The 24521-nt window shown below is 37.6% G+C and overlaps 1 protein-coding gene across 1 annotated transcript in view; it reads right to left on the bottom strand.

The window, feature by feature from the left end:
* Positions 1-24521, bottom strand: part of UTRN (utrophin) — a 557360-nt gene that overhangs the window by 319069 nt on the left and 213770 nt on the right. Inside the window, 7 exon segments of the mRNA XM_027551766.1 lie at positions 6021-6193; positions 7068-7256; positions 14445-14582; positions 15008-15169; positions 17451-17621; positions 19878-20006; positions 22324-22503. Coding sequence (XP_027407567.1) covers positions 6021-6193; positions 7068-7256; positions 14445-14582; positions 15008-15169; positions 17451-17621; positions 19878-20006; positions 22324-22503 — 1142 coding nt within the window.

Below are 24521 nucleotides of genomic sequence, written 5' to 3'. Positions count from 1 at the left end.
CAATCTTTCCCAGCATTGGGGTCTTTTCCAAGGAGTCAGTTCTTTGCACCAGGGAGCCAAAGTATTAGAGCTTCAGTTTCAGCATCAGTACTTCCAATGAATCTCCAGTGTTGATTTCCTTTAGGATGGACTGGTTGGATCTCCTTGCAGTCCAAGGGACTCTCAAAAGTCTTCTCCAACACCACAGTTCAAAAGCATCAATTCTTCAGCACTCAGCCTTCTTTATATTCCAACTCTCACATCCATACATGACTACTGGAAAAACCATAGCTTTACTAGACAGACATTTGTTGGCAAAGTAATGTCTCTGCTTTTTGATATGCTGTGTAGGTTGGTCATAAAGGAGGAAGTGTCTTTCAATTTCATGCCAGCAATCACCATTTGCAGTGAATTTTTGAGCCCAAGAAAATAACCTCTCTTACTGTTTCCATTGTTTCCCCATCTATTTGCCATGAACTGATGGGACCAGATGCCATGATCTTAGCTTTCTGAATGTTGAGTTTTACACCAACATTTTCACTCTCCTCTTTCACTTTCATCAAGAGGCTCTTTAGTTCTTCTTTGCTATCTGCCATATGGGTGGTGTCATCTGTGCATTTGAGGTTATTGATATTTCTCCCAGCAATCTTGATTCCACCTTGTGCTTCATCCAGCCTGGCATTTGACATGATGTACTCTGCATATAAGTTAAATAAGAAGGGTACAATATACAGCCCTGACATACTCTGATCTGGAATCAGTCTGCTGTTCCATGTTCAGTTGTAATGTTGTTTCTTGACCTTCATACAGATTTTTCAGGAGGCAGGTAAGGCGATCTGGTATTCCCATCTCTTTAAGAATTTTCCACAGTTTGTTGTGATCCACACAGTCAAAGGCTTTGGCATAGTCGATAAAGCAGAAGAAGATATTTTTCTGGAACTCTCTTGCCTTTTCAGTGATCCAACAGATGTTGGCAATTTGATCTCTGGTTCCTCTGCCTTTTTTAAATCCAGCTTGAACATCTGGAAGTTCTCCATTCATGTACTGTTAAAGTCCGGCTTGGAGAATTTTCAGCATTACTTTGCTAGCGTGTGAGATGAGTGCAATTGTGTGGTAGTTTGAGCATTCTTTGGCATTGCCTTTTTTGGGACTGGAATGAAAACTGACCTTTTCTAGTTCTGTGGCTATTTCTGTGTTTTCCAAATTTGCTGGCATACTGAGTGCAGCACTTTCACAGCATCATCTTTTAGGATTTGAAATAGCTCAACTGGAATTCCATCACCTCCACTAGCTTTGTTCTTAGTGATGCTTCCTGAGGCCCACTTGACTTCACATTCCAGGATGTCTGGCTATAGGTAAGTGATCACACCATCATGATTATCTGGTCATAAAGATCTCTTTTGTATAGTTCTGTGTATTCTTGTCACCTCTTCTTAATATTCTGCTTCTGTTAGGTCTATATTGTTTTTGTCCTTTCTTGTACCCATCTTTGCATGAAATGTTCCCTTGGTATGTCTAATTTTCTTGAAGAGATCTCTAGTCTTTCCCATTCTGTTGTTTTCCTCTATTTCTTTGCATTGATCACTGAGGAAGGCTTTCTTACCTCTCCTTGCTATTCTTTGGCATTTTGCATTCAGATAGGTATATCTTTTCTTTTCTCCTTTGCCTTTCAGTGTTTTTCTTTTCTCAGCTATTTGTAAGGCCTTCTCAGACAACCATTTTGCCTTTTTGCATTTCTTTTTCTTGGGGATGGTCATGATCACTGCCTCCTGTACAGTATCATGAACCTCTGCCCATAGTTCTTCAGGGATTCTGTCTATCAGATCTAATCCCTTGAATCTGTTTGCCACTTCCACTGATTAATAGTAAGGAATTTGATTTAGGTCATACCTGAATGGTCTAGTGGTTTTCCCTACTTTCTTCAATTTAAGGCTGAATTTGGCAATAAGGAGCTCATGATCTGAGCCGCAGTCAGCTCCCGGTCTTGTTTTTGCTGACTGAATAAAGCTTCTCCTTCTTTGGCTGCAAAGAATATAATCAGTCTGATTTTGGTATTAACCATCTGGTGATGTCCATGTGTAGAGTCTTCTCTTGTGTTCTTGGAAGGGGATGTTTGTTATGACCAGTGCATTCTCTTGGCAAAACTCTATAAGCCTTTGCCCTGCTTCATTTTGTACTCCAAGGCCAAACTTGCCTATTACTCCAGGTATCTCTTGACTTTCTACTTTTGCATTCTAGTCCCATATAGTGAAAAGGACATCTTTTTTGGGTGTTAGTTTAAGAAGTTCTTGTAGGTCTTCATAGAACTGTTCAACTTCAGCTTCTTCAGCATTACTGGCTGGGGCATAGACCTGGATTATTGTGATATTGAACCGTTTGCCTCGGAAACGAACACAGATCATTCTGTTGTTTTTGAGATTGCACCCAAGAATTGCATTTCAGACTCTTTTTTCTGACTATGAGGGCTACTCCATTTCTTCTAAGGGATTCTTGCTCACAGCAGTAGATATAATGGTCATCTGAGTTAAATCCGCCAGTTCCAGTCCATTTAGTTCACTGATTCCTAAAATGTCAGTGTTCACTCTTGCCATCTCCTGTTTGACCACTTCCAGTTTGCCTTGATTCATGGACCTGACATTCCAGGATCCTATGCAATATTGTTCTTTACAGCTCTCCACAAGATGGTGGAGTAGAAGGATATGCACTCATCTTCTTCTGAGAGAACTCCAAAATTACAACTCACTGCTGAACAATCATCAATAGGAGAATGTTGGATCCCACCAAAAAAAGATACCCCACAACCAAGGGTAAAGGAGAAGCCCCAGCAAGACGGTAGGAGGGGCAAAATCATGTTTAGAATCAAACCCCATACCCACCAGAGATTCTTGAAGGGCTCAAACAAAACTTGTGCACACCAGGAGACCCCACAGAGACTGAGCCAGACCTGCCTTTGAGTGTTTGAGTGTCTCCTGTGGAGGTACAGGTCAGCAGTGGCCTGCTGCAGGGGTTGGGGCTCTGGGTGCAGCAGACCTGGGTGTGGCATAAGCCCTCTTGGAGAAGGTCACCATTAATCCCACCAGAGAGCCACCAGAATTTACATAGGACTGGGGAAACAGATTCTTGGAAGGCACAAACAAAATCTTGTGCACAGCAGGATCCAGGAAAAAGGAGCAGTGACCTCACAAGAGACTGACCTATACTTGCCCATGAGTGTCCAGGAGTCTCCGGCGGAGGCATAGGTCGGTGGTGGCCTGCTGCAGGGTCGGGGGCACTGAGTGTGGCAGTGTGTGCACTGGACCTTTTGAAGGAGGTCGCCGTTATCTTCATTACCTCCACCATAGTTTGGTCTCAGGTCAAACAACAGGGAGGGATCACAGCCTTGACCATCAATAGCAAATTGGATTAAAGATTTACTAAGTGTGGCCCCACCCATCAGAACAAGACCCAGTTTCCCCCACAGTCAGTCTCTCGCATCAGGAAGCTTCCATAGGCCTCTTATCCTTATCCCTCAGAGGGCAGACAAAATGAAAACCACAATCACAGAAAACTAATCAAACTGATCACATGGACCACAGCCTTGTCTAACTCAATGAAACTATGAGACATGCCATGTAGGGCAACCCAACAAGACAGACCATGGTGAGAGTTCTGACAAAATGTGGTCCACTGGAAAAGGGAATGGCAGACCAATTCTTGCCTCGAGAACCCCATGAACAGTATGAAAAGGCAAAAACATATGACACTGAAAGATGAACTCCCCAGGTCAGTAGGTGCCCAATACGCTACTGGAGAAGAGTATAGAAATAACTCCAGAAAGAATGAAGAGATGGAGCCAAAGCAGAAACAATGCCCAGTTGTGGATGTGACTGGTGATGGAAGCTTTGATAGGGATTATATTGAATCTGTAGTTTGCCATGATTAGCATGTACACTTTAACAATATTAACTCTTCCAATCCATGAGCACAATATATCTTTCCATTTATTTGTACATACACTTTAACAATATTAACTTCTAATCCATGAGCACAATATATCTTTCCATTTATTTGTTGTCTTCAGTTTCTTTTATTAGTGTCATATAGTTTCCAGAGTACAAGTCTTTCACCTCCTTGGTTAAATTTATACTTGGGTCTTCTATTCACTTTGATGCATTTGTAAATAGGATTTTTTTCTTAAAGTTCTCTTCCTGAGAATTTGTTATTAGTGTATAGAAATGCAACAGATTTCTGGATGTTAATTTTGTATCCTGCAACGTTACTATATTTATTAGTTCTAGTAGTTTTAGATGGAGTTTTTAGAATTTTCCATATATAGTATCAATCTCTTCAGTAAGCAGTGTTGAGGAAACTGGACAGCTACATGTTAAAAAAAAAAAAAGAAACTCGACCATTTTCTCACACTATATTCAAAAGTAAACTCAAAATGGATTAAAGACAAGTATAAGACCTGAAGCCAGCCATAAAGCTCCTAAAAGAAAATATAAGCAATATGCTTTTTGACTTAGGTCTTAGCAGTATTTGGGGGGATGTGTCTCCTCAGACAAGGACCACAAAAGCAAAACCATACAAATGGGACTACATCAAACTAAAAAGCTCTTGCACAGCAAAGGAAGCTGTCAACAAAATGAAAGGGCAACCTGCCACCTAAGAAGAAGTTACTTGCAAATGACATCTGACAAGGGGTTCATACCCAAAATATGTAAAAAACTCACACAACTCAATATCAAAAAATCAAACAATCCAATTAAAAAATGGGCAGAGGCTGAAGAGACATTTCTCTATAGAACATATATGAAAGGCCAACAGGTTCACTAAAAGATGCCCAACTAGTGTCATTAGGAAAATGCAAATTAAAACCACAGTGAAATATCACCTCCCACCTGTTAGAAAGAGCATCATCAAAAAGGCAAGAAATAGCAAGTGCTAGTTTGGATGTGGAGAAAAGAGAATCCTTGTCCACTAGTGGTAGGAATGTAAATTTGTACAATCACTAAGGAAAACAGTAAAGAGGATCCTCAAAAAATTAAAAATATAACTACTCTACAATCCAGCAATTTAACCTCTGAGAATACATCCAAAGAAAATGAAAACTAACTTGAAAAGATATCTGCACCTTCATGTTCATAATAGCTTACAATAGCCAAGATACAGAAGCAACTTAAATATACATCAACACACGAATGGATAAAGAAGGGTGTGTGTGTGTGTATATATATACACAAATATGTATATGTATATGCATATATATATATGCACTTAGCTGTAGAAAGAATGAAACCTTGTCATTAGCAACAACATGGATAAACCAAAAGAGTATATGCTAAGTGAAATAGGTCAGAGAAAGACAAATACTATATGTTTTTACTTATATGTAGAATATAAAAACAAAAGAAACAAATATAATAAAACAGAAAAAGACACACAGATACAGACAACAAACTAGTTATCACCAGAGGAGAAAAGGGTAAGTGGAATGAGTGACACAGGTAAGGAAGGATTAAGGGGAACAAACTACTGGTATAAAATAAACATGTTACAGAGATTTAACACACAGCACAGGAGATCAGTCCTGGGTGTTCACTGGAAGGACTGATGCTAAAGCTGAAACTCCAATACTTTGGCCACCTCATGCAAAGAGTTGACTCATTGGAAAAGACCCTGATGCTGTGAGGGATTGGGGGCAGGAGGAGAAGGGGACGACAGAGGATAAGATGGCTGGATGGAATCACCAAGTCGATGGACGTGAGTTTGGGTAAACTCTGGGAGTTGGTGATGGACAGGGAGACCTGGTGTGCTGCGATTCATGGGGTTGCAAAGAGTCGGACATGACTGAGTGACTGAACTGAACTGAACTGAACAGGGAATATAGTCTATAATATTGTAATAATTTGTATCTTACATAATATGTAAAAATATTGAATCACCATGTTGTTCACCTGAAACATATAATATTGTAACTCAACTATGCTTCAATAAAAATAAAGTACATATGAATTTACAGGTCTTTTAAACAATTAAATATTATTTTAATTTGCACATACCCTTTACGATCATTGTACATTCTATTAATTCTATCCCATTTTGCATTCAACTGAGTAAGTGTATCCCGAATCTGAATGGCTTCAGGTCCAGAAGCTTCGAGGATAACATCCGGTTGTTTTTCATGAATGACTGCAATCTGCTCTCCGAGTTTGTCCAATTGATCTTTGATATTCTACAAAGATATTTTCATAAATTAACAAAAGCCAGCAAAGAGATATAAGAATGGAATCACAAGAGACTAAAAATTTATATTGAACAAATTACTTAAAAATAATGAGACATAATTTCTGCTCCTCAAAACTGGAAACTTTAAAAAAAAAATAATATCCAGTACAGGCCAATGCATGAGGCATGCTACATAATATTCTAACAGCAGGGAAAAACATCTTGTGATGTTCAAAGTGGCATTTGTACAGGACATAAAAAGCTTTAATAATATTCTGTAAAGGTAATGAAGTGTTTTAAAGCTAGAAATTACATATACTTTCAAACATCTAATAATGCTAATTTAAATGACAAAACTGAGTTACCAGATAAACCTATCAACTCTATCAGCGTTTATTATGACATGATACAAAAATGCAATCAAAATATATGAGTCTTGATGATATCAAATAGTTTTTGCAAATTACCTGAAAACTTTCAGACCCCTAATTAACTTACAATCAACATGACATTCCATTTCCAACCACTAGACAATCAAATTGTTCGTTCTAGGTGGTAAGATAAATGCTGACATTTTACATCAAATGACAATCAAGTTTCCAGTACAGGAATATAATTTGTACATGTGTTTGATTTTAAAATATCTCTGATGTTGCCAAAAAAACTGTGTAAATGTAAAAATCGATACCAACTATTAATAAATTAAAATTTTTGACAGCATTTCATTGGCAGTATAGGAAAAGTTTGTTTTTCATACATATTATTGATTCCTTGGCACAAATGTAAAAGGCTAAAGACCATTTAAGTAGGCACAGTGACAAATTCCTTGCTTTATTTCTATGTTAACTGCAGGTATTCAAATGTACTCTCTGGATATTTACCTTCAGAGAATCTTCCTGAAACGAGAATTCTTCATAGACAACAGAGCTTAGCTCTGGAGCATTAAGTGATAATTCAACATCATCCATGGAAAGTAAAACTTTGTTAATTTCAACCAGATAATCTGTGGGAAGGGGTGGTGATCTAATTCCAGAACCGAGCTGACTTGTTCTCTGTTGAATAGGGACTGCCTGTATAGACATCAATAATAGCAATACACATCTCTTAGAATATCCCCACAATGAACAGCAGTAAATAAAAAACTTTTTTAAAAATCAACATTATTTTGTGGAGAAATTCAATACCATAAACAGAAATTTTAAAACTTGCTTTAATTTTTTAAAAGTTTCCCTGCACTGCTATGGAAACCATTAATAATCTCTCCATAGCCTGCTGTTAAAAGGCTTAAATAAGCTGTTAATGCTTGAAAGGTTTTTCTTTAAGACTTACACCACTAAACTCATTTAGAAAATAGGAAAGCATAACAACTCCTTTCCAAAGTTATTGAAGAAATGAGAATATGCTGCAAATCATGAAATTCTGTATGAAATAAAAATTTTAATACCATTGTTATTATTAATAATAATAATACCATTATTATTACACTCCTTTTTTTTTTTTTAATTTCACAATTAGATTAATCACTTCTGGGCCTTGCTGGTGAAAAAGTAAATAAGGGTGAAACATGTATTTGTAACATAAGTTGAAAATGCAATGGGACGTTTAATTAAAATAATATCCAGGCAATTCAGTATATAATCTTAATCTTTGAGAACAATAAAACACAATATGAATGCCCTACATAAGACGATAGGTCCTACCATGCTAAACTCAGACAGGTTCTAACTTAGGTGGACAATTATTTATCCTGGTGTAGTATTTTCTGTATCCTCTAATCAGAGCTTTCTAAACAGTAAAGTGCTCTCAGGGATACGCCATTAGTCCCTGGGTTCAAGTCCTTTACTCTTTGACAGCTACCATTTAATAATTGCTGTCTACTGCTTGCCAATGGTCAAAGAGCATCCGACTCATGAATTAGGGTAGTTTCCTTGACACTTTCATCAGATTTCTATATTGAACTTCTGAAAAATGGTCCTCCTCTGAAAACTCAAAGATGACACTGAAAAGGCTTTCCTGGTGGCTCAGTGGTAAAGAATCCGCCTGCCAATGCAGGAAACACGAGTTTGATCCCTAATCCAGGAAAATCCCACATGCTATGGAGCTGCTAAGCTCGAGTGCCACAGCTGCTGAACCTGTGCTCTAAAGCCTGAAGTTGCAACTACTGAGCCCATGTGCCGAAACTACCGAAGCTTGTGCGCTACAGAGCCTGTGCTCTGCAACAAGAGAAACCATTGCAATGAGAAACCCACACACCATAACTAGAGAAAAAGGATGTGCAGCAAAAAAGACCCAGTACTACCCAAAATAAATAAAAAATAAATAAATAATTTTTTAAAAAAGATGACAGTGAAAACGGTCATAACTGAAAATGGTTACAATTCCTAAATGAGACCTAAAACCAAGATTAAAAACAGTGAGTGATTAGGATGGTGTTGACTCTTGCAGTCTGCATTTATCTGTCTCCTACAATCTGATAAACTACGACTTCCACCAGTTGATAGGCAGTCCTGGATAGCCAGGTAAAAAGCAAGTCCACTGATTTCTTAACTGTATCCACAGGTTTGTTTCTACCTGACACTAATATTAATTTTTATTAGACTAATGCCACACATTAAAATTTCACTCAGAAAACATGTCTAGGTATTTACTTGTATGTCTAAGAAGGCAAACTATACATTTTAAGTAAATATAAAAGAAGGCTGGAAAAAAAAATTGTGTATACTCAGGAACCAATTTTAATAAAAAGATGTGAAATATTTCTTAATAATATCTTTTTTCATATTTTAATTTTAAACAGGCCAATTTTTTGGCACATCATAAAAGGAAACTCAGTTGTTCCTCTTCTTAACTTTAAGGAAAAAGAAAAAAGATACAAAGAAAGTACTTAACAGGTTGAGTAATCACAGCAAAGGAGTGAAAAAACTGGGACCTGTTCTCCTACTTGGCTTTCGCATCTATCAACCAGTGTCTTGTTCAGAGAGCCTCTGTTTTTTCAAGACCAAAAATTACTCCAGGCCTCCAGCTATATTTGATCTGTGTTTGTAGGACATTCAACTTTATAGTATTTTCCTCATTAGCATCACTAAACATCCTACGCCAGATTGTCTTTTTCAATCTGCAATGTTGGATGACTGGTGAGAGTCACTTGTATGCCTTAACAACCACTACAAGGCAAGGAATTCTGTGCTGTTTCTTCAGTTATACAACAGATTGTGATTCTGCAAGGTCACATGTATCCGAGTCAAGGTGAACTAGGCAGGTCAGTCGGTATTTGAAACAGAAAGTTCGAAGGGTTTTTCTTTTTTTAGGAAAAAAAAACTATGTTCATTAAATACTGCATTCTTCTATTAATGCATACATGTATGTTCAGTCACTTTGGTCATGTCCCACTCTTTGTGACCTCCTGGACTACAGCCCACCAGGCCCCTCTGTCCATGGGATACTCCAGGCAAGAATACTGGAGTGGCTTGCCATGTCCCCCTCCAGTGGATCTTACCAACCCAGGGATCAAAACCAAGTCTCCTGCATCTTCTGCATCACAGGCAGATTTTTTACCCACTGAGCCACCTGGAAGGCCTTTCTATTAATACTATACACATAATCTAGGATTTCCTGAGTGAGCCTCCGTACCATTGCAGAAGCAGCAAGGCCATTCAAGATTCAAATATAAGCTTACGCTATGCTATGCTAAGTCACTTCAGTTGTGTCCGACTCTGTGTGACCCCATAGACAGCAGCCCACCAGGCTTCCCCCTCCCTGGGATTCTCCAGGCAAGAACACTGGAGTGGGTTGCCATTTCCTTCTCCAATGCATGAAAGTGAAAAGAGAAAGTGAAGTCGCTCAGTCGTGTCCGACTCTTCGCAACCCCATGGACTGCAGCCTACCAGGCTCCTCCGTCCATGGGATTTTCCCAGCAAGAGTACTGGAGAGGGGTGCCATTCCCCAAAGAGGTGTTATCCCAAGAGAGAGATCAATCAAAACACCCGAGGAGAAAAATAACATCCTCAAGATCTAACCTAGACTTTACTTCTCGATGTTGTTAAAGAATTCAGCTAGAACACAAAAGTACAGATAGATATAAGGTAGTACTAAAATTAGACAATACTACATGATGCACCTCATGCCACACAGCAACCTAAATTCCAGATACGTTAAAATTGATTTTAAATGACATTTTACAAACATTTCCCATGGGCAGAGGGGCCTGGCAGCCTATTGGCCATGGGACCCAAGAGTCGAACACACCTTAGCGACTAAACTATTACCACCGTTACCAACACTTTCTAAGCTTTGTTTTTATCAAACCATAGGGAAAACTTGGGGCTTCCCTAGCGGTTCAGACAATAAAGAATCTGCCTGCAATGCAGGAGATCTGGGTTTGATTCCTGGGTCTGAAAGATTCCCTGGAGAAGAGAATGACAACCTATTCCAGTATTCTTGCCTGGAGAATTCCATGGACAGAGGAGCTTGGCAAGCTACAGTCCGTGGGGTTGCAAAGAGATGGACATGACTGAGAACTAACACTAACACACATAGGGAGAACTTGGAACTAAATAGAGTTGAACATTCATCAACTCTCTGGAGGATAAGGACAGCTTTTTAAAAAAAAACTCAAAAAGGAAAAACCTAGTCACGTGTGGTTAAACAAAAATTTTAAATGGCTGTATATTAAAAGTAGAATAACTAAAAGATAAAAATCAATAAGATGATACTTTTAAAGCAAATATGACAAGGTTAATAGCTTTAGTTTATTAAGAGCTAGCATATAATTTAAAATAGCAATACCCTATTAAACAAATAAGAAAAGGTAATTCAATATATATTTCAAATAAGAAAATGAGTCCTTTTTGAGTTATACTCAGAATTTTTTTAAAGCCATCTATATTGCTTTGTAGGAGAAACCATGTGAAAGGCAGTAGATGAAAAGGAAAATGATAGACAGGAACCCCTCTGTGCTCAGGGGAGACTCAGGAGGTCTCTGACCTGAGGGGTTATTTATGTTATAAACATGGACGGAAGAGAAGGAGACACTGAGGATGAGTGTGATCGTGACTGAAAGCTTAATGCCCCTTCCCTGACAAAAACTAAGGACTCTGATTATGATGTGTCAACAGTGTCAGTCTTTATTTTTTGGGGCTCCAAAATCACTGCAGGTGGTGACTGCAGCCATGAAAATAAAAGACGCTTACTCCTTGGAAGGAAAGTTATGACCAACCTAGATAGCATATTCAAAAGCAGAGACATTACTTTGCCAACAAAGGTTCGTCTAGTCAAGGCTATGGTTTTGCCTGTGGTCGTGTATGGATGTGAGTGTTGGACTGTGAAGAAGGCTGAGCGCCAAAGAATTGATGCTTTTGAACTGTGATGTTGGAGAAGACTCTTGAGAGTCCCTTGGGCTGCAAGGAGATCCAACGAGTCCATTCTGAAGGAGATCAGCCCTGGGATTTCTTTGGAAGGAATGATGATGCTAAAGCTGAAACTCCAGTACTTTGGCCACCTCATGTGAAGAGTTGACTCATTGGAAAAGACTCTGATGCTGGGAGGGATTGGGGGCAGGAGGAGAAGGGGACGCCAGAGGATGAGATGGCTGGATGGCATCACTGACTCGATGGACGTGAGTCTGAGTGAACTCCGGGAGTTGGTGATGGACAGGGAGGCCTGGCGTGCTGCGATTCATGGGGTCGCAAAGAGTCGGACATGACTGAGCGACTGAACTGAACTCAACTGAACTGAATGTAGATTTATCAGTTGTAACACACATACGTCTCTGGGGCGGGATGTGGATAAAAGAAGGGGCTGTGTGTGTATTGGGGGTGAGGGGACAGGGTGTATGCAGAAACTCTTTGCTGTGAACCCAAAACTGCTCTAAAAAAAAAAAAAAAAAAAAACAATCAAGAAATTTAATATCCCTTCCCAATAGGCTCTGGTTCCCCACTGCCTGTCACCTCCTTCCATTTTCTCTCTTCACCAATCTCCACCCAATTCTCCTTTCACTCCTTTCCCATTTCTAATCTGAATTCATAAGGAGGTTGAAGTGAAGTGAAGAGAAAGTGTTAGTAGCTCAGTCATGTCCGCCTCTGTGACCCCATGGACTGCAGCCCGCCAAGCTCCTCGCTCCAAGGGATTCTCCAGGCCAGAATACTGGAGTAGGTAGCCATTCCCTTCTCCAAGGGATCTTCCCATCTCAGAGATCAAACCCAGATCTCACTGCAGGCAGATTCTTTACCATCTGAGTCACCAGGGAAGCCCAATAATGAGGTTAGTCCAAATGAAAATTCACTGAGGAGGAAGTGAAAGAATTTTCTCAGCTAAAATCCTTCTCATGCTCCAGGTTTTTGTAGGTGCACACACCACCCAATCCTTTCTAGGCCCTTTCCCCACCTCCTCTCATCCACATAAACTTTTTAAAATCATTTAACCGGGGGTAAAAGATTTCCCATAACATGCAGTGGCTCACTGCTCACCTGAAAAAAGAGAAAAGAAAGAAAAGGAAAGAAAACAAGTCCTGTAAACTGGTGGTCCTCAATGCTGACTGTACCTTAGACTCATCTATAAAGTTTTCTTTGTCAAGTCTCCACAACCTGAAAGAATTTGATTTAACTGGTTTGAGGCTTGATTTTATTTAAGCTACTCAAGGGATTCTAATGTTCACAGTTAACAGTTTTAAAAACTATGGATTTGAAGAAGAATATAGGTTCATGTAAGAGGGACAAAAATGCTTTAATATTTTTAAATCATTTTATTTACAATAACTGATATTAGTGAAATCAAAATGAAGCCACCCTGTAATAGTATACATTAGTACATTCAAAAAGCAAACGTATTTATGTATTAAGTCTAAAAATTATCTCTATTTTGGATCATTAATGATTTCTGATTTGGGGCCCAAAGATGAAGTTCCAGAGATTAAAGATACCTTTAAAAGCAACAATTAAAGAAAGAACTATAATATAATCTAAAAGATGTTAGAAATAAAAATAGAAACAAGTCTTAAAAGACAACATATTTTTCAGATAAAATAAGAAGATAAAACTCACACCGGGGAATAACATTAAAATTAGTAAGATTCCAGAGGTACTAAGGCACCAGCTGAGAAAAGGTAGAAAAAACCAGTACAGCTATACTATATGGGGAATGACAGTTAATCACAGAGGTCAAACCACGGCCTCTATATATCATTGCAGTAACAAATCTTACACCTAAAGCTTTTTCTGCATTTCACAATATTCCTGAACAAGTTCTTTGGAATAGGAATCGTATAATTAGCCATGACTTGGGGGATGAGGAATAACCCTGAGAAAAATACAGAAAGTGGGCTGGAGCTATGGAAAGCTTGGGGAATAACTAATAGGTAAAAATCACAGGAGTCTGAATTATGGAAGGGATACAGGACTTAGGAAGTTACTTTCCCAGGTTCATAAAACAAGTAACTGGCAGAACTGGATTCAACTGCCAGTTCAGGCCCGTATCTTATTTCATTTGGACATACTGGCTTTAATCCTTCCTCAATGTGGTGTGAGGAACAAAGCCTATGAGGAACAGGAAAGGATTGAGAAGATTTTGAGGTTTCTACCTTGAGAATGGATAGTTTTGAAAAATAACTAAGATAGGGAAAAAATTAGGAAACAGGTTCGGGGTAGTGAGAGGGCCAGTTCAACTTGGAACCTGTTACAAGGCAGCAGTATAAACAGATGGGGACATCTTCTCGTAGATTCCAACATCATCAACGAAAACTGGTTCTAGGATTACCTAACAGACCTCTAAGGAACACCAGCATATTTACAATGCAGCTGCAAAGATGGCCATTGAAAAGGGAGCTGGTGGTGAATCATTTTCTAGAATATAAATCATATTTTATCAATGTCACAAATTTAGTTATTTGTAAACTAGAATTTTTTTAATGTGGTCAAGACCTCCACACATAAAATACAAAACTGAAGGAAGAAGTCACACACCAAAGGTTTAAAACATTATCAGAAATCCAAAAGGGATGTCCTATAATAAAGTTTTATGTTTCTATTTTCTTAGTGTTGTCTCATCCAAAAATATAAACCTATCTAGCAATACACACTAGAAAGGAGAAGGAAATACCATTGCAATTGGTTTGTTTTGAGACATCATTGATTTGAGGTCTCATTGATTTGATAAATCATTTCTCAAATGATTTCAGAAATCATTTGATTTGCAACATCAAACATCTGAATGGCAAGAGCTGAAAAAGTTACGTAAGTGGAAAAGAATCTCCCCCATGACAATACCTTAGCTTTGTTGTATCTTGTGTGCAAAAGTAGTAACTGCAAACGGATCTTTTCTTTTTTAGTATCTTCCATAGGTTGATGCAACATTTGTTCTCCTCTTTGTAGAACTTCCTCAATCTGGGCTCTCTCCTCATCCATCTGAATGTTTGAAAGACATAAATTACTCAAAAGGAAAAAGCACAAGGTCAATTACTATCAGTTCCAAGCAGAACCAACCTACAAAGTACAGTATAGTCAACACATGTTTATCTGCATGATACACAAGAAATGTTTGTGTTTTTCTTAAAATATTTCATATATGAAGTTAAAATAGCTCATAAAGACTGCTAGTTTAGAAGTTAAATAGCACTAAGATAACACTATCGTCAGAAAATATGTCTATTTTTTTAAGATATTGTGTAAATCCCATGACAAATCTCACTTTGACACTTTGCAGAAAATCACATTTAAATCTGTTCTACCATGTTTGGCAGATATCTGGGTAAACATCATTAGTGTAAAGATGTGATTAACACAGAAGAAAAGTGACAGCACCATGGTTTTGAAAATCTCCTTGAACGAACCTTTTCATCTTCATCACTGGATTCCAAGTGTTTTTCCATAACCTTTAACATATTATCTATGTCACTTTCTAATTTTTCCAAGTCAGAGAAAGGCACACCAACTTCAAATGCTTCACTGGTGACCAGACACGGATACGATAACGGTTCCTGGCCAATTAGCAACTGTGGAGGGAAAAACGTTCCTTGAAAAGATGGTCTTAACTTGACCTTTCACCGTTAATCAGTATCAAAAAAGAACCAGAATTTATTTGAATTGACTTTAGTTTATCCACTCACACAGCAATAATTTTACCAACTTGGGCGTCTCTGATTACCACGTTCTCCAAACTCCAGGCACAGATGTGAAGTAGTGTGCAAGTGACCCTGACTGCCTAGAGTATGTGAGGGGCATTCTAGGACCACAAACAAATACATCAGGAAACAGTGCCATGACGCAGAAGCCAGCCCTGCCTTGGCCACAGAGAGGAAGAAAGACCACCTCCTAATACAGGAACATCACAAAGAATGACTCCCAATTAATGTTCTCCAGTACAGGGCCCCTTGGATTGTGATACCCAAACTTCACAAAAGTATACCTTTCTCAATGTGGTACTTTCAGACAATATCTACATAGAAATAGTTTATATGGACGTGCCTAAAATCAATGTGTGTGCACGCTCAGTCGCTTCAGTTGTGTTTGACTCTTCACTACCCCATGGACTGCAGCCCACCAGGCTCCTTGGTCCATGGGATTCTCCAGGCCAGAATACTGTAGTGGGTTGCCATGCCCTGTCTCCAGAAGATCTTCCCAACCCAGGGATCGAACCCATGTCACCTAAATCTTCTGCAATGCAGGCAGATTCTTTACCAGTGAGCCACTGGAGAAGTCCAAAATCAATGTAACAACTTTAATAAAATGAAATGCAGGAAAACTGGCAGTGTTGACTGAATATGGGGAAGCTAGCAACCTCTCCGGAAAAATCTATTTACAGCAGTTATATGTACAACTTTCACAACAATTTCAAGGAATTCTACAAAGTGATCCTAAGGGCATATTAAGAGACAAGCAAAAAGACATGCGTAAGAGAATTTTAACAAGACAATATTTATAAAAGCACAATAAAAGTGGAAAACTGACTTAAAAACCACAACAGATCATATAATTGAATAGCTGTTAAAAACCTTGTCAAAGGAGAATACACAAAACAATATAAAAATTTTGATACTTCAATATCACATACATATAAGAATAGAATTACATGCCAGAATGTTAACAGAAATTATTTATGGGAAAAATAATCATTTTCTTCGTACTTTCTTTCAATCCACCTCCTATGTCTCCTGGATTACTCTTTTACACTTGTAGAAAAATCTCCCACAGACCTGCTGAAAAGACTAAATAAGTAAGCTTAGGTCACAAGGTAAGGAAGGCAAGAATTAAAGCAAGATTTTTGTTTGTTTTCTTTAAGTTGCAAATAATCTAAATATATTCTTAGGCTATGAAAGATAGTTTGGCCTATTATATCAGATATTTTGGGATTCCCTGGTGGCTCAGTGGTAAGAATCTGCCTGCAAATACAGGAGACCCAGGTTTGATTCCTGGGGCAGGATGATCCCCTGTAGAAGGAAATGGTTAACCCATTCTGGTATCCTTGCCTGGGAAATCCCATGGACAGAGCTGCCTGGTGGGCTGTAGTCCATGAGGTTGCAAAGAGTCAGACAGGACTTAGCGACTAAACGACAACATCAGATATTTCAAAACAAAGCAAAGTTAGAGAATATTTGCTGCTGTTCCTGCTGCTAAGTCATGTCAGTCGTGTCCGACTCTGTGCGACCCCATAGACAGCAGCCCACCAGGCTCCCCCGTCCCTGGGATTCTCCAGGCAAGAACACTGGAGTGGGTTGCCATTTCCCTCTCCAATGCATGAAAGTGAAAAGTGAAAGTGAAGTCACTCAGTCATGTCCAACTCTTAGCAACAAAAATGAGGACCCTTCCTCTTAGATAATTTCAATACTTGAAACCTTTTCTCAAATGGGTTATTATCTTTTATACTAACTTCTTAGATCTCTCCTTCATTTGCACAATCATAAATAAGAACAAATGCTCCAATCAAAGAAAAGTGATAAAACCATTTTCGTTTAATTTTTTGTTGTATATACCATATAATTGAGGCTTCCCAGGTGGCGCTAGCAGTAAAGAACCTGCTTGCCAATACAGGTAGATGTAAGAGACGTGGGTTCAGTCCCTGGGCGGGGAAGATCCCCTGGTGAAAGGCATGGCAACCCACTCCAGTATTCTTGCCTGGAGAATCCCATAGACTGAGGAGCCTGGCAGGTTACATTCCATAGGGTCACAAAGAGTCGGACACAACTGAAGCAACTTAGCACTAGCACCATATAACTACCTACCATTCAGCTACATATGTACAAGAAAATAGTTTTATATAAAAACATAATTACTTACTTTGGCACTTCTGATGTGTTGAGAGACCTTTTCAAAATTTCTGTTCAATTCAGCTAATTTTGGTTCTACAAGCTCCCGGCTTGAGCCTCCACGTGCATTCATCAAAACAACAGCTTGATCTCGGACATTTTGTACTTGGAGATTGACATCATCCATCTCAGAGAGTAAACGCTAATTGTAAGAAAGCATGAAATTATCACATGGGAAAAATCGAAATCAAACATGGGTGCAGTGTTAACTGGGAAGTAAAGGGAGCTTAAACAAATGTCTGAGACTCCTAGTAAGAGACTTCAGTACCATCAGTTTGAATAAGAGCTGTTCATATATTTAAAGAGAGAGAGAGAGACTCATTCATGCTATACGGGAAGCACTTTAAACTACTCCTAGTTTATATAAAACTTTACTTTATAATTGAATAGTCTATAAGATTTATTGTGTCATTTATTTCCTCAACCATCTTATTCTAAGAATTGCGAAGTTTCTTGAGGCTGATAAAAGATTAAGTAGCAAGGAACAAACTTTAACTTCTTTTCCCCCTAGAAATCTTGTTTACCGCCATCCCGCTTCCCTTGGTGAAGGTAAACTGATTTGGAAGGGAGTTGAATATTACCATTTAGTTTTTAACTAAAATGCACAACATTACGCAGTTTCCTCTGGCTAATTTCATAATGGTCATTAAATTCATTTTCAGGCCTAAGAAAGGGATGCAAATACCTGCCTCAATTCCTACTTCATTCGTAAGTTTTTGAAAAGTGCTGGAATTCTCTCAGAAGTATGGCTATGAGTACATGTTGAGTGAAGTACTAGCTTATCTGTATGTGTCTATAAATTCTGCAGATGTTTTCCTGGTGATTGACAAGAATGAAGGATACCGCAAGGCACTCAATGATCTAAGACGTGGAGCCTAATCCACTGAGCTGAAGAATCTGCTTACTTGTTAGGGTGGCTGAGAGAAAATAAGAAGTCTGAGGAAGTTTTAAAATTAGTGTATGTAGCTAGAAACAGGAGAATATCAGCTTAACTATGGAACTTTTAGAATGTGTTCTCTTGCATCTAAATCTGATTGTCATATTAAAAAAACAACAACAACCAGCCATGGCTTGTCTCAAATTTTGCTAGTTCTGTAGCGATTCTTGAAATTCCCTTTAAGAAAAATCAAGCGGAAAGAAATAAACACTTTGCAGATAGGTCTTGGCTTTTATGAAAAAATTGTCTAAAGGTTATGTTAAACATATGTTAGTGATTTAATGTAATAAATTTAATAAATTCACTAAAAATGTAGTCCTGGAAATAAGGAAAATGTAGTGAAGAAAGGAATCTATCTCATTCTTTAAAGGTTTTATAGATGCATAATTAAACACTCTAAAATGGTTTTGTTTCATATGAGCCATTCGGTGTGAAAAAGCTCTGTAACGTCTAAAGGACCTGAAATAATTGTTATTTTGCTGGCAACAGACACATTCTTTATTGTTTGCAGGTTCCTCATCAAATCTTTAATTATGCAGTGATTCCTGTCATCAATAAACAATGTGAAGGGGAAAAAAGATTCATTCAGTAATGTCTGCAAAATGTTGCGAGAGTATATTTGTAACCCAGAATTCAACTGTTCATCCATGTCTGATGTGTCAGAGAGTTCCAAAGAAGGATTGGTGGGGCCTGAGCAGTAGATAGAAAAGATTTCCCAGGGGTAATTCTTAAAAGTTAGGTCTGACCTTCAACTTTGAAACAAAATGTAAAAACACAGGAAAGAATAAGGGCTACTCTTGGCACTTTTCTGAGACTCTGGAGTCCCCAAGACAAAAATTTCTTCTTTGCTTATCACCAGTGAGTAAGGGTATCAAGAAGCTGAGCAAAGTGAAGAAGTCTGCCATACTGCACTTCTGAAAACGTGTACTATCTTTTTTTTCACAGCTGATCCCTCTAAAAAGCTGGGTCGGTGGAGAATATGCACCAAGAAATGAAAGCCAAATATACTCATTATGAAGTCAGTTCTGCTCCAACTTTCTATAAATTGAAGAAATTGAAGAAACTTTCAATTTCTTCCAAATGTTGCAAGTCATGAAAAAAATAACTTTTTCATGCACTTTCAAGCACTTTTGCTGTTAACTAACAATGCAGCATTCAACTATGCAGCATGACAAAATGAAGAAGTATTTTCTGGTTTCCTAAGCTTATTAAATTACAATGGAAAAATTATGTTAACAATCCCATAATGTGGCACTTTCAGATGCCAATTCTTATCTAAGAGGAATGGAACAAAAATTTAGCTAAGACAAAAACCAACAAACAAACAAACAAAAAGACTCATTCTGTTTATCCCACCAACATAAAAGCACATGTGTACAAGTAACTTGAAGTATTCCTCAAGAGAAAGGTGACAGCTAAACCTTCCATTCTCAGAAGTGCTACTGATCCTCTGTCTGCTACCTTCACAATTTCTTCCCGTTTGCTTGCTGGCTTCTTTTCGATCTCATCCAATAGTGCTTCAGCTTGATAAAGCCAGGTGCTTATGTGGGCAACATTTCCATCAAATATTTCCAACTGGTTCTGATGGTTCTAGAAAGGAATTAATAAAACACTGATACAACCATATGAAATAATTAAGACAATAATCTTCAAAGACATTTTAAAAGTCTTCAAAGACCTAAGTAATGCTGAATTTCAAGAAGAACTTCTACCTTCCTGCAAAGCTCTTCCTCAATGGATAAATCTCATTCCAAAATATGCACAGATGTAAAAGTGAAAGTGTTAGTCACTCAGCCATGTCCGACTCAGCAATCCCATGGACTGCAGCCTGCCAGGCTCCACTGTCCACGGAATTTTCCAGTCAAGAATACTGGAGTGGGTAGCCATTCCCTTCACCAGGGGATCTTCCCAACTGAGGGATCAAACCTGGGTCTCCCACATTGCCAGCAGATTCTTTACTGTCTGAGCACCAAGGAAGCACAGCTGTGGTTGGGTACTTTTTTATTTTAATTTAGACCTCAACATAATGAAAAATTGAAGAATAAAAGGCAAAAAGTTTCTTTATAAATTTCATTTTATTTTAATCCCTATTTCTCATTCATATATCACAAATAATCTTTTTGGCCTGCCTGGATCATATTAGTTAAGAACTCATTTAAGGCAGCAGCAGCATTTAAGGAAGTACTAGTAAAAAAGTAATTCAAATATGCTTGAATAGATTTTGCCTACTCAAAGCTTGAGTGCTTGAGGCAGGGCCCATGTCTTTTCACCTCAGTACCATCAGCACTTAACATGACACTTGGCATAGACCACAGTGATATTTCCTGAAGCATGATATAACATGTGATTGAGAGATAAATTTGAAAACAGAAGCAAACACTTAAGCCAATTAAAACAGGGCAGACTTCCTGAGGCAAAAGCAAGAATTTAGAATGTGATCAAAAAGAGTGCAGAAGCCTTATGATGAAATTAACAACTTTTAGGAAATATATTTTATAGGATGAAGGAAGTTTAAAAATAAGCAAATTATTAATCTATAACATGAAATAAATCATTGAAAAGTAGAATGAGAATAAATGACATAAGTAAAGTTTTGACAGTGGTCTGGATTCTAATTAAGAATTGATAAACATCAGACCAAAGCAGATAAATCAAGTGAAATAGAAAGATATTATTTGAAAGGAGAATTTAGAAGGTACAGACTGCAGAAGACAGAAGGACGGACCATGAGAATGTGGAATAAAACTAGTTAAAATAAAAATGAATGTATAAAATAGTTAAAGAACATATTCTATGAGCCAAGATTTCACATTTGTTATTCAACACTTAACAACTTTGTTAGATATGTTCTTTTAATTCCATTTTATATATAGGGAAATTAAAACTTAGTGAAATTAAGTAATTAACACAAGGTTATGAAGATAGTAAGTTGTAGATGAACTCTGAATATCAATCTGACAGGTCAAGATGTAAGCCCACCAACTTCAATGCCCTACACATTCTGATTGATTTCAATAAATATTGAAACACATGATAATTTATTCTTCTCTGTTTCTATCCATTACCCAATAATTCTACGAATTTGGAAAAAGTCCTATCTCAGATATATCTGAAGAAATAATAATTTATAGATGAGAACTCTTTTTGAGGGAGGAGACGGTGATGCTGCTACATAGTATTCATTGCTAGTATTAATACAAGAGAAACAGAAAACATTATGAAAGTAGAGGGTCACTATTTTCATGAAATACTAGTTAATTGTGTAGTGGTGTAACAAAGATTAATAGCATATAACACTTAATTACTATAATGATCATAATAATATCTAAAATTGTTTTTAGTTATATAAGAGCAGTACATGTTTTATACTATATAATCACAAAAACTGTATGAGGTAAAAATTATAATAATGTCCATTTTACATATGAGAAAACTGAGATTTAGAGAATGCTTAATTTAAGTAATTTGACCAAGGTCCTCCGGTTTATAGTCAAAACTTTAACTTGGGTTATCCAATATTAGAACCTGTGCCCTTAACTAGTACACCAATTTTAGAACATTACAAACATTATATATATATATAGTCTATAATAGTATGAAAATTAAATACAATATTAAGTCATTTAAATGTAGCAAATAAGTTACATTTAGTAAGATGTTCAAGTACGTATTTCTAGGTATATCACAAATGGTTTATTACTTAATAGAAATGAAGTACTTTAAACTCTTTCTGGTTATTATCTTTTCAAAGCAAAAGATAAAATGTAGTCTAAATGAAATTAATTCACAAGCAAAACATTATTGTGACAAACAGAAAACAGGCTTTGGAATTCCAATCCAAACTGTCTTTATTTTCACGTATTCCCAAGAGAAACGATTTCGCCATGAGGCTCTTGCTGCAACTCACCATCAGGGTGCTGCACCAATCCTCAGCCCAGGTACGAACCCGGCTCCAGCCAGCACTAAGCACACAGAGCTTCTCTTCCAAGACGGCCTCGCTGCCCTCGATCAAGTTCCGTAGGGCAGCACTGCTCTCTGTGATGCTGTTCAAATCAGCTTTTCTTTTTTCCAGATCCTTCAGAATATTCTAGAAAATAAAAATTCCAAGACCCACTTGATCTTGCAGAACATTATAAAAGTTTACACAACCTTCACTTTTAAAATATTTTTCTTCCATATATATACAACTCCCTAGATTGCTTACACACGTCAAAAGTGCACAAGATTCCCCAACTTGCTAACATGAGAGTTTTTAAGTTTCAAATAAAAATTAACTATTTAATTATATGAATACCAAAGACTGTAATGATCTTAGATGTGGAAAGGTAATTATTTCATTTATTTTTAAGTATAAATTTATTACACACCAACAATTATCTGCATCATAAGTTTAGATATAAAGAATCAATTTCATTTTCAGTAACTACAAGCGGGCGAAGCAGAACTACCCCAGAACTCAAAATTCTAAAATATTCATAGTGAATTTATCTCCTTGACTACTACAGGAAACAACTAACATGCGCTATATTTATATGCAAGGACTACAACCTGACGTGAAGAACCGACTCATTTGAAAAGACCCTGATGCTGCGAAAGACTGAAGGTGGGAGGAGAAGGGAACGACAGAGGATGAAATGGCTGGATGGCATCACTGACTTGATGGACATGAGTCTGGGTAAACTCCGGGAGTTGGTGATGGACAGGGAGGCTTGGCGTGTTGCACTCCATGGGGTTGCAAAGAACTGGACACAACTGAGCGACTGAACTGAACTGAACAGCCCTATAACTTAACATACAGTCTGTTTATAAACATTACAAAAAATATTTCATCTTAAGTACATCACAGGAAAAGTAGCACGTCTAAGCTTTGATTCTGCAATTGTCATATTATGTAACGGTAATACTCTGGATGGTATTATGATAACTTGATTCTCACATTTATAAGTTTGACCAGAGAATTATAAAGAGAATGTTGGGTTCCAAAATTAAAACTGCAAAGTTCTTTCAATCAAAAAGTGGCATGCACATATCTACCCTACTGCTGTTGTACCTTTTTAGAATAATATTTAAATAAATCATTTCAAGGAGCTCAAGTCCACATTCAGTCTCACATCATTCAATCACATTTTGAAAGATAAAAATCGCAAGTGAGTCAAGATGTAAGACTCATTTGGACTCATTAATTACCAGTATATTTATAAAGACATCAAAATACTTCTCTCAAGTAAATGTTCTTCTCCAGCAAGGAGGGGGGAAAAAAACAGAAAAACAGAATACCCACAGCCATGCTCTCTTCAGTTATTAACTTTTTACATTCCTTCAGTGGCTATGGACTGATTGGCTGCAATAGTCTTTAAAAACTATAAGAAATAATTAATTACATGCAACTAAATTTAAACAGTACACAAACTATGTTAACAGATTTTATTGTAAAGAAAATGGCTACACCGAAAATGCTGATTTTTAAGCTATGGAATAAAAACATTAAATTCTGGAATGAAGATGCTATTTAAATTTTGCATTGGAAAATGATTTTATAGTGGTGGAATGGAGAAGGCAATGGCACCCCACTCCAGTACTCTTGCCTGGAAAATCCCATGGACAGAGGAGCCTGGTAGGCTGCAGTCCATGGGGTCACTAAGAGTCAGGCTCGACTGAGCAACTTCACTTTCACTTTTCACTTTCATGCATTGGAGAAGGAAATGGCAACCCACTCCAGTGTGCTTGCCTGGAGAATCCCAGGGACAGGGGGGGCCTAGTAGGCTGCCGTCATGGGGTCACACAGAGTCGGACACGACTGAAGCGACTTAGCAGTAGCAGCATAATGGTGGAAATACACTGAAGAGTTGTAAAATACGCATGGTTCTTAAATCTGACAATAAAACATTGAAAAAATTTGGTGATAACGTTACGTACTGATGTTTCATTTGGTTTACTTTAATGATGTGAATGTACTGTGAATTTGTGATTTGTATATACCATCTTCATTATTTCAAATCTAAAATAAGATTAAGTGGGAATTTAAGAGTGAATGGTTCCAGAAGAAATAAATATCATTACTGTCTTTGCCTTAAAAATGATAAGAATCAACTGAAAAACTAATTG

The sequence above is a fragment of the Bos indicus x Bos taurus genome, chromosome 9 (genome assembly GCF_003369695.1).
Source record: "Bos indicus x Bos taurus breed Angus x Brahman F1 hybrid chromosome 9, Bos_hybrid_MaternalHap_v2.0, whole genome shotgun sequence".
Taxonomy (NCBI): Eukaryota; Metazoa; Chordata; class Mammalia; order Artiodactyla; family Bovidae; genus Bos; species Bos indicus x Bos taurus.
The sequence above is the reverse complement of the archived record's forward strand: the minus strand, read 5'-3'. Positions and strand labels throughout refer to the sequence as shown.